The sequence below is a fragment of the Neopsephotus bourkii genome, unplaced genomic scaffold (genome assembly GCF_033783945.1).
Source record: "Neopsephotus bourkii isolate Nb327-2 ecotype Australia unplaced genomic scaffold, CSIRO-AGI_Nbou_v1 NB_1765, whole genome shotgun sequence".
Lineage (NCBI taxonomy): Eukaryota > Metazoa > Chordata > Aves > Psittaciformes > Psittacidae > Neopsephotus > Neopsephotus bourkii.
Genome location: NW_026902239.1, coordinates 6815362 through 6829442, shown reverse-complemented (window position 1 = coordinate 6829442; position 14081 = coordinate 6815362). Strand labels below are relative to the sequence as shown.

At 40.2% G+C, this 14081-nt stretch overlaps 1 protein-coding gene across 4 annotated transcripts in view; it reads left to right on the top strand.

Annotated features, from left to right (window-relative positions):
* The window catches only part of AKAP7 (A-kinase anchoring protein 7), an 86289-nt gene extending 72574 nt beyond the window's left edge, over positions 1-13715 (top strand). Inside the window, exon 9 of one of the 4 annotated variants that reach the window (XR_009729238.1) lies at positions 13502-13629. Coding sequence is in view for 2 of the 4 variants with exons in the window: in XM_061378382.1 (XP_061234366.1) it covers positions 13502-13704 (203 nt within the window). In the remaining 2 variants the exon portion in view is untranslated. Of the gene's footprint in view, positions 1-2071; positions 5178-13501 lie in introns of those variants that run through there. The other 3 variants (XM_061378382.1, XM_061378386.1, XM_061378385.1) reach the window with 3 other exon arrangements.
* Positions 13716-14081: the final 366 nt, after the last annotated feature.

Sequence of the window (14081 nt, the reverse complement as noted above, 5' to 3'; positions counted from 1 at the left end):
TTTATAAGTACACAGGGTAAACATAATTGCTCATTGATGGAAATTATGTTTTTATTTACCCCGTATGCACCTACATACGAGATTCTGCCTTTTAAGCAGTTAAGATGATTTAAAAACTGTATTAGTAACGCCATTGCCACCACATAGGGAAGACTGGGTTCTCAAAGGAACTCTTCTTTACCCAAGTTTACTACTGAATAAGGCAAAGGCTACAAAATTGTCTTTCTGTTGATTTGCAAAAGGTAAATTACAGGTTTTGCTACCAGGTAATATGAAAAGCTGCCTTATGCTCCCAGTGAACAGCGTCCAAATACCTTATTTTGTACCATGGAAGTCCAGAAATCCCCTTAGTATCTTTTCTCATATTCAGTATTACATGCTCCTTTCTGAGTTTACTGAGTTTTATGTATACTCTGACACAGTGCCTCTCAATTCTCTTATACAAATTGTGCCACTTGTTACTCACCAAACAGAAGGAGCGGCATGGTATTCTGAGGTGCTGTAAGACCTGCCCTGAAAAGTAGAAAGCATCTCAAAGTTTAAATACTTAGTTATGAATTTTACTATTCCATTTCCTTACTTCTGGAGATCAAATCATCACTAACGCAGTAGGATTTCATTGTAGTGGAAGTAGAAATGGGGATTGTGTTGTTCCCACAGCTTTACTGGAGTCACGAGCCAGATCCTGTCCTCTGGCACACGTTCCTTTAGATACTACTGCATTACTCTCTGAAACTGTTCTTAGTTCATATTTCAGTTTTCATTGTGCAGGGCTGATTTGAAGTTATGAGTCAAAACCTCTGCCAGTAGAAATCCACAGAAGTAACTGTTTTGTGAATGCAGATTTTGGCTCAGTGTATTCTCAGCTTTGCCACCTACAGACACACCCCAGCTCTGCAGACCACTCTACATGTCCCATACTCCCTTGTACTGCACAGTGGGGTGTCTGGGGATGAGCCTGGGCACTGGGACTGTCTTTCCCATGCCGTGACCAAAACATAGTTCTGACAAAGTGCAAAAGGGCACTTTCTGCAGCAGCTCCTGAGCAGGAGTTAGGACCAACCCAGGTCTGTTCCCAGCAGGCAGTTTGGGTGCAGCAACACCATTTTAGAGGCTTGCAGAGCTGGTAGGATGGACCTGAGCTGCTCTGTGCTAACTGACCTCATAACCAAAGAACAAGTACTGGCACTGCAGAGCTCACTTATGTAAATGTAGCCAGGTACCTCTGAACAAAACACTGGGTATCAGAGATGTTACTGTGAGGACGGGAGGTTTGACTAATTTTAACATAGAACCCAAGCTGAATTTTTTTTCTCTGCTTGAAAGTGATGTGTGAGCAAATCCATAAAACAGCTAAAAAAGAAGTGTCACATGCTAAACATGAAAGAGCGTTCTCTGTTACTATATATGAACCACTACCCCAATTTAGATACTTGTTTGCTTCAACCTGTTGTATTGCTATGTGACAGGTCCTACTGTACCCTAATCCTGTGGGTTTACAGTGGAGCCAGTCATAATGTAGAAGTTGTAACATATGGAAAAAATACCTGTTACAGAAATAGAATAGCCACATTTGGGAGTGGGAAAGTGTTATACAACCAAAATGTGGCAGTTGTCTACTTCCTAACCTGATGTTTTAAATGTGGTTGTTTTTCTTTTATAGTCTCTTGTTTGTGGTGCTTAATGCTACCTAATGGAGTGCTTTATTTTCTAATGGAGAATGGTATTCCTGGAAGTAGGCAGGCAGGTTTTAACCTCTATTCCAGAAACCATTAAAATATTACAATTGAATATATATAAAAAATAAAATTAGTCTGCACAGCCTCTCTTAAAGATACCATATAATTAACAAAGACAAATTAAGTTATTTTGTTCCATTAAAGGTCTCTAGAAACGAATAATCAGATTCTCAAATTTGATATTTCTATACTGACCTGGAATGATCAGGAGGCTGTACTGAGTCTTCTCTGAAAAAGGGATAAGGGATAAAGGGAGGAAAACAGGTTTCATCTATGGGAAGGTCCACCTCTTGAATTTAAAAAGCAAAGCCAAACCCTGTCTCTTTTTCCAGCAAAATCATGTGCCACCAAACCTACAACGTTATAGCAGAAATGGCGTGTGTGCAGTGCTAGCTAAAACTGCCCTTTAAAGATCAGTGTAACTATTGTCCTAGAAACTCAGGAGGCACAATCCTGGAGCACAGGAGGAAGAAGCTGGGAGGAAGGGTATATTTTCAAAAGAAAATAATGCTCCAAATGAGAAACGGGAGCCAAGGCTGCACTTGCAGAAAAGGCCTGGGGAGCTATGGAGCTACATCTTTGGGAACCCACGTGCTCTGAGAATAGGAACCAGCTAGTTTTGGTGTTAAAACAGAAAACAAAGCGGCAAAGCCAGAAAGCAGGAGGGGGGACTGGTTAACATGATTAAGCAACTCTTAAGATAGCATGGGATTACTTCAGTTGCGTCATGTGAAATGAGTACAAGAGAGAACATTTTGCATATATTTCAGGGAAAGCTTCCTGTCAGTGACAGATTCTGGACTGAAGAGTCTCTACATTTTGCATTATTGTGACCGACATTTTCAGATTAATGCAGACAAAGAAAACAAGGCGAGCAAAGGTCCTTGCTCCAGTGAGGGGTTGTCCTTTAGATGACACTGATCTGTTATTATTTGTGGAATTATACACAGAGTGGAAAATATGTTATCTTGAAATGTATTGTACTGAGGCATACTGGCACCTTGGTCAGCAGCTGATTATCACTGTTTTAGTAATGTTTCATGCATATTACCTTTTGCCATTCCTAAAATGTGAGTGATTCCATAAGCTTAAAGTGTAGAATTGGCAGAAGAGACTGGGATTTAGGGGGATTTGGACTATAGGGTTTTCTGTGCTGTAGAAGCTAGCATGGACAAAGGGCTAGGAAATGATTCTGCCCAATGAAAGGAAAATGGACTTGGTGTCACAAATGTTTAAAATTCGCATACCTTCAATTGATAAACATTTGATTACAGACTAAGTCTTTGGGCCTTAAGTAGCTGCAAGTACACCGCACCAGTGATAGATTTGGCACTGCCAAACTTTTACAACAGTCAGTGCTTTTAGAGTTGTAATCTGGATGTTAGCATATGCAGCTGAAGTTGTCAGGCCCTTCACCCTGAATGTAACTCTCATGAACCTCAGAAACTGATGTCCTAAGTTGGTATAGAGAAAATTTACTCCTTCTTAGGTATCTCCTCTGGATCCAATCCCCAAAATCCCCAAAATCCCCAAAATCCCCAAATCCACTATTAACTTTATCTTTTCTGCTGATGATTTAATCCCCTTGAATGTCTGCCAGTCTCAGGTGAATTTCATCTGGGCACTTGCTGAGTTTCCTGTGAGTTAAAATCCTCAGGCATGGATAATTCACCTGCTCTTGCTAGAGAACTTGTATCCTTTTGCTAAAATGAGAAATGTCTTATGCCATGGTCTATTATTGTGTTATTCACTCTGTTTCACATCCTAGCAATAATTTTTTAAAAGGCATTTTATCCAATTTTCCACTTTAGCTCAAAGCACAAGGATTGAACAAAAACATATTTGGTATCAGGCATGTTTTGTGCAGCACTTACTGTGGCTGAGGAGAATGAGCAAATGAGTAACATTTTTTGCTGCCTGAAAAATCCATTATAGCCTAATGCCATCCATTATAGCCTAATGCAATCAAAAAGATTTTCTTTTCTTCCTTTCTGCTCTCAGCCCTTTGACTTTTCACATACACATCATTAATAGAATGTGAAAAGATTTTCCAGCACAAATGAAAAGTTTATTCTTCTAGTTCTGCAAAGTAGAACCTGTGACTAAGCTGAGTTCTAGTGATTGAATACCCGTTTCTTTTCGTAATGAACTTTTCTTGGCCCCTGTGTCCAAACATAGAAGTGGGAGAACTTTTCTATGTGGAAAACATAAAGGCAAAGGGAACTATGGAATCAAATGCATTGCTGTTTAGCAGGAGCAAGAAAAAATACCTGCTTTTGATTTCACAGTTGGTTCTGAATGTGATGAAGAGAAATGTAAAAATTGGTTTTGGCATGAATAGTCAACCTTTATTATTTTAATATGAGTTGAAGAAAGACAGAAAAATATTGAAGTAGGAGGGGATAAAGAAACAAAGATGAAACTACATTTTAGAACTGTTAAGCCTGATAGAACTAAAGGACCAAAAGACCAGCTGGCATAAGTAAGCAGTTCTCCATTGATATTAATGGGACAGAATTAGAATTATTAGGAAACTGAAGAGGAAGGGATGGAATTGCATATACTGTGTAGGAAGAGATAAAATTCTTGAGTGAAGAAAGGAATGGTAAGAGAATAGTCAGTTTTAAGGCATGGTAATGAGCAGTCCATTATGGTACAGAGTGTAAGTTGGTAAAAGTTGTGAGGATTAGTTCAGGTTTTGGCATAGCAGTTGTATTTTTCTGGATTGATTTCATTGAACTGCTGCTAGAATAGGCTTTGACTCACAGAGTCTGAGAAGTAGAAATATGGGGGAAGAGAGGGAAGGGAGTTACTCTTTTGCTAAAGTACAGTGTAAGAGCTGTAGGAAATTACTCTTAGGGAAGAAGTGTTGCTATTACTTAATAATTTTTTGTGACATTCAAATTGACTGAAGGGTGTTCCCAAAACTATTAACAAATTTAGTCAGATTCCGTAGGCTTGATCTATTAAATGAAAGACAGCAACAGTACTACTCTTACATTCAAAAATACATAGCCTCCTGTTTTGCCCAAGAAACTGATGAAGTGGGTGCAGTTCCTTCATGCAAGACCCTGAGGAAAAGGGGTTAGACCCAACTATTTTGACAGCCTTAGAATATAGTTACACTACCAGTTCAAACCTATGTAAGATGCTCCTACTAAAAGAGGTGATGCTAACCTTCCATTAGATTTAGGGTCTAAATAAGTATGATTACAGTTACATTACAAACACCTTGCAAATGACATTTTCCATTAAAAATTGCATGGTATTACAGTATTTTATGGATGTGTGCAACACAGTTGGACATCCTGTTGAATTGCAATTATGCTTTCATCTTAATCCTTTCTGGACAAGATTTCATCCTCCTTTTGCAGTTCAAGTAGTATGCAGCTGCCTTTCACAACTCATGTTGCTGCAATTGAAATAAATAAATGAAAATGCATGTTGATTAAAATTTGACTTTTATCTCCACATTTTACAAATATATCCAGTCATTTTCCTTGAGGAAAGCCACATACTGTGTGAGAGACTATTTGATAGCATGAGTTTGTATGGAATCTTTTTCTATGGTCAGGAGGAGAAACAACACAGGATCAGCTTGTTAAGATTCACTTATTAGTACTTGTTTAATATCTGTCTTAGTCCATAAAAGGTTTCTTTTTTTAGACAACTTGAGAAAAGCGTGAAGAAGTCTCAGCCAAAACAGTGCCCCATTGGAAGCTGTATAGTAACAATTGAATTCTAAAGAAATAAAAATGTAGCTCAGAGAAAGTTTAAGGAGGACAGGAGCAGATTCTCCTGGAAGGCATGCTAAGGCACATGAAAATCAACAAGGTGCTTGGTGACAGCCAGCGTGGCTTCACTAAGGGGAAATCCTGCCTGACCAATTTGGTGGCCTTCTGTGATGGGGTTACAGAACTGATGGACAGCAGTAAAGCAGTTGATGTCATCTCCCTGGACTTGTGCAAAGTGTTTGACACTGTCCCACATGACATCCTTGTCTCTAAATTGGAGAGACATCAATTTGATGAACGGACCACTCAGTGGATAAAGAACTGGCTGGATGGCCTCACACAAAGAGTTGTGGTCAATGGCTCAATGTCCAGCTGGAGACCAGTAACGAGTGGTGTCCCTCAGGGATCGGTGTTGGGACCGGTCTTGTTCAACATCTTCGTCGCTGACACAGACAGTGGGATTGAGTGCGCCCTCAGCAAGTTTGCCGATGACACCAAGCTGTGTGGTTCGGTTGATACGCTGGAGGGAAGGAATGCCATCCAGAGGGACCTTGACACGTTTGTGAGGTGGGCTGATGCCAATCTCATGAAGTTTAACCATGCCAAGTGCAAGGTCCTACACCTGGGCCGGAGCAATCCCAGACACAGCTACAGGCTGGGCAGAGAAGAGATTCAGAACAGCCCTATGGAGAAGGACTTGGGGGAGCTGGTCGATGAGAAAATGAGCATGAGCCTGCTTCAGTGTCTGCTCGCAGCCCAGAAAGCCAACTGTATCCTGGGCTGCATCAAAAGGAGCGTGACCAGCAGGTCAAAGGAGGTGATCCTGCCCCTTTATTCTGCTCTCGTGAGACCTCACCTGGAGTGTTGTGTGCAGTTCTGGTGTCCTCAACATAAAAAGGACATGGAACTGTTGGAACAAGTCCAGAGGAGGGCCATGAAACGATTAGGGGACTGGAGCACCTCCTGTATGAAGATAGGCTGAGAAAGTTGGGGCTGTTCAGCCTGGAGAAGAGAAGGCTGCATGCAGACCTCATAGCAGCCTTCCAGTATCTGAAGGAGCTTAGAGGGATGCTGGGTAGGGACTCTTCATTGGGGACTGTAGTGATAGGACAAGGGGTAACAGGTTAAAACTTAAACAGAGTAAGTTTAGATTGGACATAAGGAAGAAGTTCTTTACTGTGAGAGTAGTGAGGCACTGGAATGGGTTGCCCAAGGAAGCTGTGAATGCTCCATCCCTGGTGGTGTTCAAGGCCAGGTTGGACGAGGCCTTGGGTGATATGGTTTAGTGTAAGGTGTCCCTGCCCATGGCAGGGGGGGCTGTAACTAGGTGATCTTAAGGTCCTTTCCAACCCTAACTATTCTATGATAAACTAATGAGAGGTGAATGGTTATTAAATGACTTCCCTCATCATGCTTGCGAGTAAACATTCAATTTTTGCAGTTGACTGTTTCATGAGCAGGGACTTTGAGAATTTGGCAACACATTTGGACTTCAGTAATTAAATTCTGTGTACATCCTATTTTGGTTAGATGCTGAATTTTTGAGGCCTAGACGTCCCTCTCAACTTAGTAACCTATCAGGGGAACTTTATGCCTTCAAGAACATCTAGGTCTGTGGTCACTGGCGACCAAGATTGATGGGGAAGCAACCTACAGTGTCTCACATAATGCATTACATTCTCAGTGTATTTCTGGAGGGCCACTGACGATGCTGAATCTGTCCTTTTCCAGAATTCAGCTTCTCACAAATGCCAGGAAGCCTGGTCTTTCTCTCAGGCTCTGTAAACAGTGGGAGGCTCTGTCTTGGAGGAGTAGGGACTCTTCTGCTCTTCCTGCCATCCCAGACAGCTCCTGTTCACTGTTTCCTGCTGTTAGCACCACGCAGCACTGTGAATGGTGAAGGGGGTGTATGTGAATAATTCTGCCTGGATGATTGCTATTATAATCTGACTGGATGTTTTGGTTCTCCCATTATCAGCATGCACAGTGGATGTTCCTCTGGTTATGTAAAATCTCCTCTGTCATTTGGACTTTTTTCTCTACTTGCGTATTGATGAGAAAATTGAGTAAAACTCATAGCTTTTTAAGCCATCTTTCCTTCAGCTGTTACATTATCTTTGTTTCCTGTTACACTAGACTTCTTATAAATTGATTAAGTTTAAGTAATAACCTACATCATTAAGGGAGTCAGGAAATTTCTTTTTCAGCAAGTGTCTTTTAATAGAAAATAAACCCAAGATATTTAACAGAGCTTGGGGTATGCCAGAAGTAGAGTTTTAGTTACCTTTTTTGTATGTTTGTTTTGAAGGTTCATGCCTGTGGCATCATATCCTCCAGTGCTCACAGAAGGAAGGGTAGGTTTAGCAGAGCACATCCTGTTTCTCCACTTTCAGTTCGAGATAGTCAGAAATTTTAGATTACCCTTCAAAGGGTTTTGTCTGAAACAAAACAAACTTTTGGCATGTTTGCCAAGCCTCCAGCTCAAAGGGAGCTGGAGGTATTTTTACTGTCACCACTGAAACTGGAAAAAGCACCATTTTCCCTGAATAGCTGCAACACCCTCCATTTTATCTTTACCTGATATTCCCAGTTTTGTTGGGTTTATTCCATGGTGATCCATATGAAATCAAAAATGTTTCCAGCAGACTAGAAACTCACATATTGAGCATGAAGGACAGTATTGCATGTATAGCCTTGTTAGAGAGCTTTGTATTCACAGAGCAACATATGTAAAACTAAAGAAGTTTGTTTGATTTCCAAGAGGAGAACTAAACTAAACATGTTGCTTAACATTAAGTGGGAACATCCAGCAACACAAATGTCACCACCATCATGTCATAATGAAATTATGATTTCACCCTTCCTCTCAGGTCCTTATTTGTGCCAATTCCTTAAGTGACCACTCAAGAGACATTTCATGCAAGTCCTTCCTAATTAACAAGGAAGTGTTCAGAATTGCGACTTCCTGTCTATGCTTATTGTGTTGATTAGATATGGGCATATGTTCTTGTTTGTGTTCATTACTTCAAAACCATGATCTTGAATGTGCTGGCTCATTCACAGGCTGTTGCAAGGGTGAGAAGCAATGGTCTGGTGCCTCTTTATAGCTTGTTACTTAGTTTATTACCGACTGTCAACTCACTGTCTCTGCAGGGCAAAGAGGGACGATATTTCTCTAATGCTACAGTTCAGTCAATATATATGGCCTACCAAATTTATCCAAACGTCCTCAGTAAATAAAATCTTAAACACATTGGTTTGATGCATGGGACACTGCAGTTCAGTATATAGGTGTGGGAACCTTATCTGATTCCCATGGAAGTCAATGAGATTTAATTTAAGTTTGAATCAGATTCTGCAGACACAACAGTGTAGCAAAAAACTAGATGTTTGCACAGGCTGCAGCCAGGCATGGCAGCCTTGCAATACTCTATGTCTCCCTAAGTTTTGCGAGTATAAATTACTTCTTCATTCTTAGGTCTTCTCATGCTAGCATACAGACAGTGAACTATGATAAAGGCACAGCCATTGACATCACAAACTGTATGAATTCACATGCTGAAGTCTATCTGGCATTTGTTTTGTTTACCTTCCTTTGTTTTCTCCAACCCTGCCATATACAGAAATAATCGATAGTAATCTGCTGAAGGTTTCCTAGTCCATCAATGGCTTAGGGTAGTTGTCTCCTTCCTTCTACATCATACCAGCAAAGCTTTTGCCCCTGCACAGAGGCCTTAATAATCAGTTATCTTACAGTGAGGGATTATTATGAGTTGGAGCCACTGAGGAGTCACCATAGAAAAGGAGTCTTGTGGTGAAAGCTTTGCATATATGCAACAGCAACTTGGCTTATCCTCTTGCTGTCAGTAAGAGGCACAGTATAAGTAGAAAAAAATAACTTTTCCAGCATTCACAAGGAATTTTTTTAACATTTAGGTTTTGAAAGATTGCCTGAGTCCCTCATGGGTTTTTTTTTTTTTTTGTTTCTAAAGTCTGTAAAAACAGTGTTAGAAAACTGATGAACCAAAAGGTAGACAGAGGCATGTCTGTTAAACCACAGCCCTACCCAGGGTACACACTGTAACCTCTGCTGCCAAAGCATGGACTTCCCAGCTGGTCTCAGTCACCTGTTCAGAATACCAAGTGTCTTCTTTATAATTTGTTCAGTGTTGGCATTATTTTGTAGTGATGAAAGTTTGTTGAAAGGAAAAACAAAAGCCAGTGTGTTGAGGCAAGGATTGCAGAGCATTGTCTTGGAGTGTACGTGGTAAAAGGTTGTAAAACTGGCTTTTCCTGTCAAAGGGATCCACTGTTGGTTCCTTCAATTAAATCTGTCACAAAAAAAACCCCACGTTCTAATAGTAGAAATAGGAGAGGGGTCCAAGTAACTGTTCCATCTCCCTCCCAGTCTGCGATATCCACAAGGACTCTAAAACAGGCTGTGTTCATGTCACTATGAAAATGTTGTACCAGGACCACAAAATCTGATGTGTTCCAATGCAGTATTTCAAAATCCCCATCACAGTCTTGAAAAGCGTAAGGGGATGTAGAGCTGGAGAATAAACAGTCCAATAGAGAGATACAGCAGTGACTTTGAATCCAACTTGGATTCGCATGCAGACGTGGTTCATGTCCGTACCTGCTAGCAGCATGCTGTAGGATCGTAAAACCCCTTTTGAACACTTCTGTGTAGGTGATACTTCCCTTTTGTAAAAACTGGTGGTCATTTCAGGACAATAGGTATGCTTCACTTTCAGTAGTAAAAAGCACTGCTTAGTGTGGATGCACTGAGATACATTCACAGATTATGGATTTGTTTTCGTCTTTTGAAAACTCCGGAAGACAATTCTGGGATAAACAAAATGAAAGTGCTTTTTTTTTTGTTTGTTTTTATTCTGAGCCACATACAGGACAATGCAGTGGAAGTTTTATATTCATGGACAAAGAAGTAAAGTAGTGGCATAGCACGTACTGAGAGGCACAGCATAGATACAGATACAGTGCACACGGTATATCTGTTCCCTTTTCAGAACAGAACTTAAAAACAAAGCAACTTTTACTTTTCAGACCTCCATTTTAAATCTAAACCATTCATATCTACAATGACTTTTTGTCATTGGTGTTCTGATAATTCCAATGATGTAAGAGAGTCCACACAAAGAAGCATTTACATGCTGCAAAAGAATCATATATATCTAAGAAGTGGGCAAACAGTAGGTGCAGCATGGAGAGAGACATATGAACAGGACATATATGTGTGTTAAATATTCAAGTCAATATAGAGGATCAATACCTGTTATTATTACGTGACCTATTTCTTTTCTGTCAGCAGCTGCAAATAGGAATGATACAACAGTATGCGACTACCTTGCCAATGAGCCTCAGCATTGCACAGACACTCATACAAATGCTATTTCAGGAGTCTGAGAATATAAACAGAGCATGAGGGAATCACGTAGCCCCATGTGCCAGTCCAGCAAGGTGGCTGGACGAATAAATCCAAGGGCACTCTTTGCACAGGGATGTGCACTCATTCACACTCACCATCAGACCACATGTATGTCTTCCCAGTGGGAGTGTAGAGCTCGCTTAAGAGGTGCTATAGGCTCAACTCCAGGGTGCTGGTGAACCGTGAATATCTCAAAATACTAAAAATAAACAAAAAAACCCAAACATTCTTTAGTAGCTATATAAACTGTACTTTTCAAAGGCTTATTTTAAGCAGTCTGACTTTTCTTTCATGCTTGAGAAATTACTTGCACAGTGAGCTACCTACTTGCTTTGAAGTTTTGAATGCAATAGTAGATACATGGATTTTATACTTGTGTATGTAAATGAGAACTGTTTCACAAAAAATATTCATAAGAGTTCTGTCCTTTTTTAGACTGTAAGAATAACACATAATGTTCTACAAGTAAAACTACATTCTGAGTAAATATAATCATTACCGTTTCATGGTATCTGGAGGCTTCTGTAACTGATTAGTCATGTTCTGCATATTAAATACTGTAGGGTCAAGTGTTGGAGTGGCTGAGCACCATATTTCCTATTGATTTTGTTTAGAGTTACATGGACAAATTGTTAGGGGTTTGTGAGTAACAATTTCTGTGATTCATTAGCAGTTCTGAAAAATGAGAGGCTCTCCAGCTGGAAACCACAAAAACATTTTTTCAGGCATCTTTAATAAAAGTGAAGGAAATCTGGAATCAAAGGGTTGCACTGAAACGAACATGTGAGATCAATTCGTAAAAGCTGGGAGGAGATGCTGCTCATATATATCTGAGGTCTCCTGAGAGATAAGAGCCTTAATGAAGTTTCTTCTCTAAATAAACTAAAGGATAGACTTAAACCCAGGATTTACAGGTAGCAAAGGAACATGGTAAGCAGTGGGCCAGACAACATGGAGTATGTAGCTGTTTGAGAATAGCGCCTGTTCCTCTGCTGGACTGTCATATTAACCTAAAATGTTTGGTTTTGAAAATGCTAAACCTGTTTTAATGGTTTGGGTTGGTTGGTGTGGGAGATTTGTGGGGTTTTTTTGGAGGGGGTTTGTTTGGGTTGGGTTTTTTGTTTGTTTTTGTTTTGTTTTTTGTTTTAACCAAAACTGTTCCCATAGCTGCTTTTAAAATATTTTTTAGAGTATTTTTCCAATATTTTTTTTTCCAAAATACAATGAAATGCTTTGCCAGGGTCTAGCCTGATGACCTCTTGAGCTGGAGGGTGCAGTTTTTCCTTCCCCACAGTAATGGTGCTGTGGAGGCACAAAACTGGAAGAGTTTGGTCTGTCTTGCTGTTCCAGAGTGAGGTGCTTATATTAGCAGCTTATAAAAGTGCTGCCTCTGAAAGTCAAGAGTTTTGTGTACCTCTCCCTCTCCCCCACAAATCCCTGTATGAATTATGTTTTATCAGTGAAATCACTCCTGGGTTGTGCAAGCCACTAGGAAGACTAAGGAAAGTGCTTTATAATTATAATCTATATGTGCTGGCAAACTAGAATAAATTTACTTGTATGAAAAAGAACAAATTTAGATAATTGAACAGTACAAAGCTTTGTGCTGAGAGCATACAATAGTATCTCTTTCACCAGATGTGTGTGACTAAGCAGCCTCTTATTACTGGTTGCAGAATGCTAACTTCAGAAAAGGACCTTAAAAGCATGACCTTTAAATATAGATGGAGGGAAACAGTTATATACCTAACACAAAAAATTGCGTAGTGGGAAATTACATGGCCAGTGAAAATTTTCATTCTTCATCCAGAGGATTTCATACCTCATAAAAGGAGGATGCTGCAATAGGCTATATATTTAGCTGGGAAAAGTACCATTTCAAAATACATGTAATGGTGTATGAGAGTCCTTTCTATGTATACAGTTATTTTGTTGTATATATTTATTCATGTGAACTCGTAACAAAGCAGGGAAATGCCAGTTTCTTGCTTTTATTGGCAGGTATCTAAGAATAGACTGCTGGAGTTTGCATTCCCTCAACGTGAGAGCTTTATGTTAGAAGACAGAAGGGAGGCAGGGAGGGAGTATATGTTTTTTCCAAGAATGTTTCTATCCTGTGCTTAGAGTATTTTAGTCATTTTTCCTAGGAGAAACTATGTCATTACAATCAATGAATAAATAGATTTTAGATTTATTAAGCAAAATCACAGAACAGGGGCAGCTAAATTTAGGAATGCTGCAAAAATGTAAATTTATCATGTGCCGTGTTCTTCATGGCCAGAAGAAATTAAATTTGCACACTTACTCTTACAAGCTGAGTGGGTGCTCACAGTGTTAGCCAATGGCTTTATTGAGGGTTACAATAAAGATGAGCAGTGAAATATTTTTTATGATATACTGTATACATTTTCATGAAACACTTCTGATTCAGAGCTTGAGGAGGGGGGGAATTACTTTTTGCAATCAAGAAGAGGCAGTTAATAACTTAAAATCCAGCTCAGACAGAGGCTCCTGATACAATTACAGCTCCTGTCTTTCCGTGGCAATGAGTTCCTTCTCTTGTCTGTTGTGACGCATAGGTGAAAAGCATGCAGCAGAGCCAGACGATGCAGAGCTGGTGAGCCTCAGCAAAAGGCTGGTGGAGAACGCAGTGCTGAAGGCTGTACAGCAATATTTAGAAGAAACTCAAAACAAAACCAGACAGACTGATGGAAGCCCTGTGAAAACTGAAGAAGCAGCAAGCAGCAGTAAGAATGAGAGCGACAATGATAACAGCAAGTGAGCACTGTGGAAAAAGCCCGGGAGCAAATATCCCACCAAGAATAACCACAAAAACATGTCCTAGCTCCCTGCTGAAATTTGCTAAGTGGTGCTGGGTGACAGGCGCTCTGCTTTGTGAGTCTCTTATCAAAAGTTTGTTCTGAGTTGAAGGACACAGTCTGCTGGTGTAATATGTGCTTGCACTGCTGAAAATCTGTTGAATGCTGGGAGGGACGGACACAGGAAAAAAGACAGGAATGGCAAAGCAGGCTGCTTCAGTCTTCACTTGTTCATGATACCAAGAGTCCCTTCCTTGCTTCTGAAGAGAAACTGAACCCTTTTTGTTTGCCTTTTGGATTGTCATGAATGGCCGTGGAAGAGGCCTGGCCATAAGTGGAA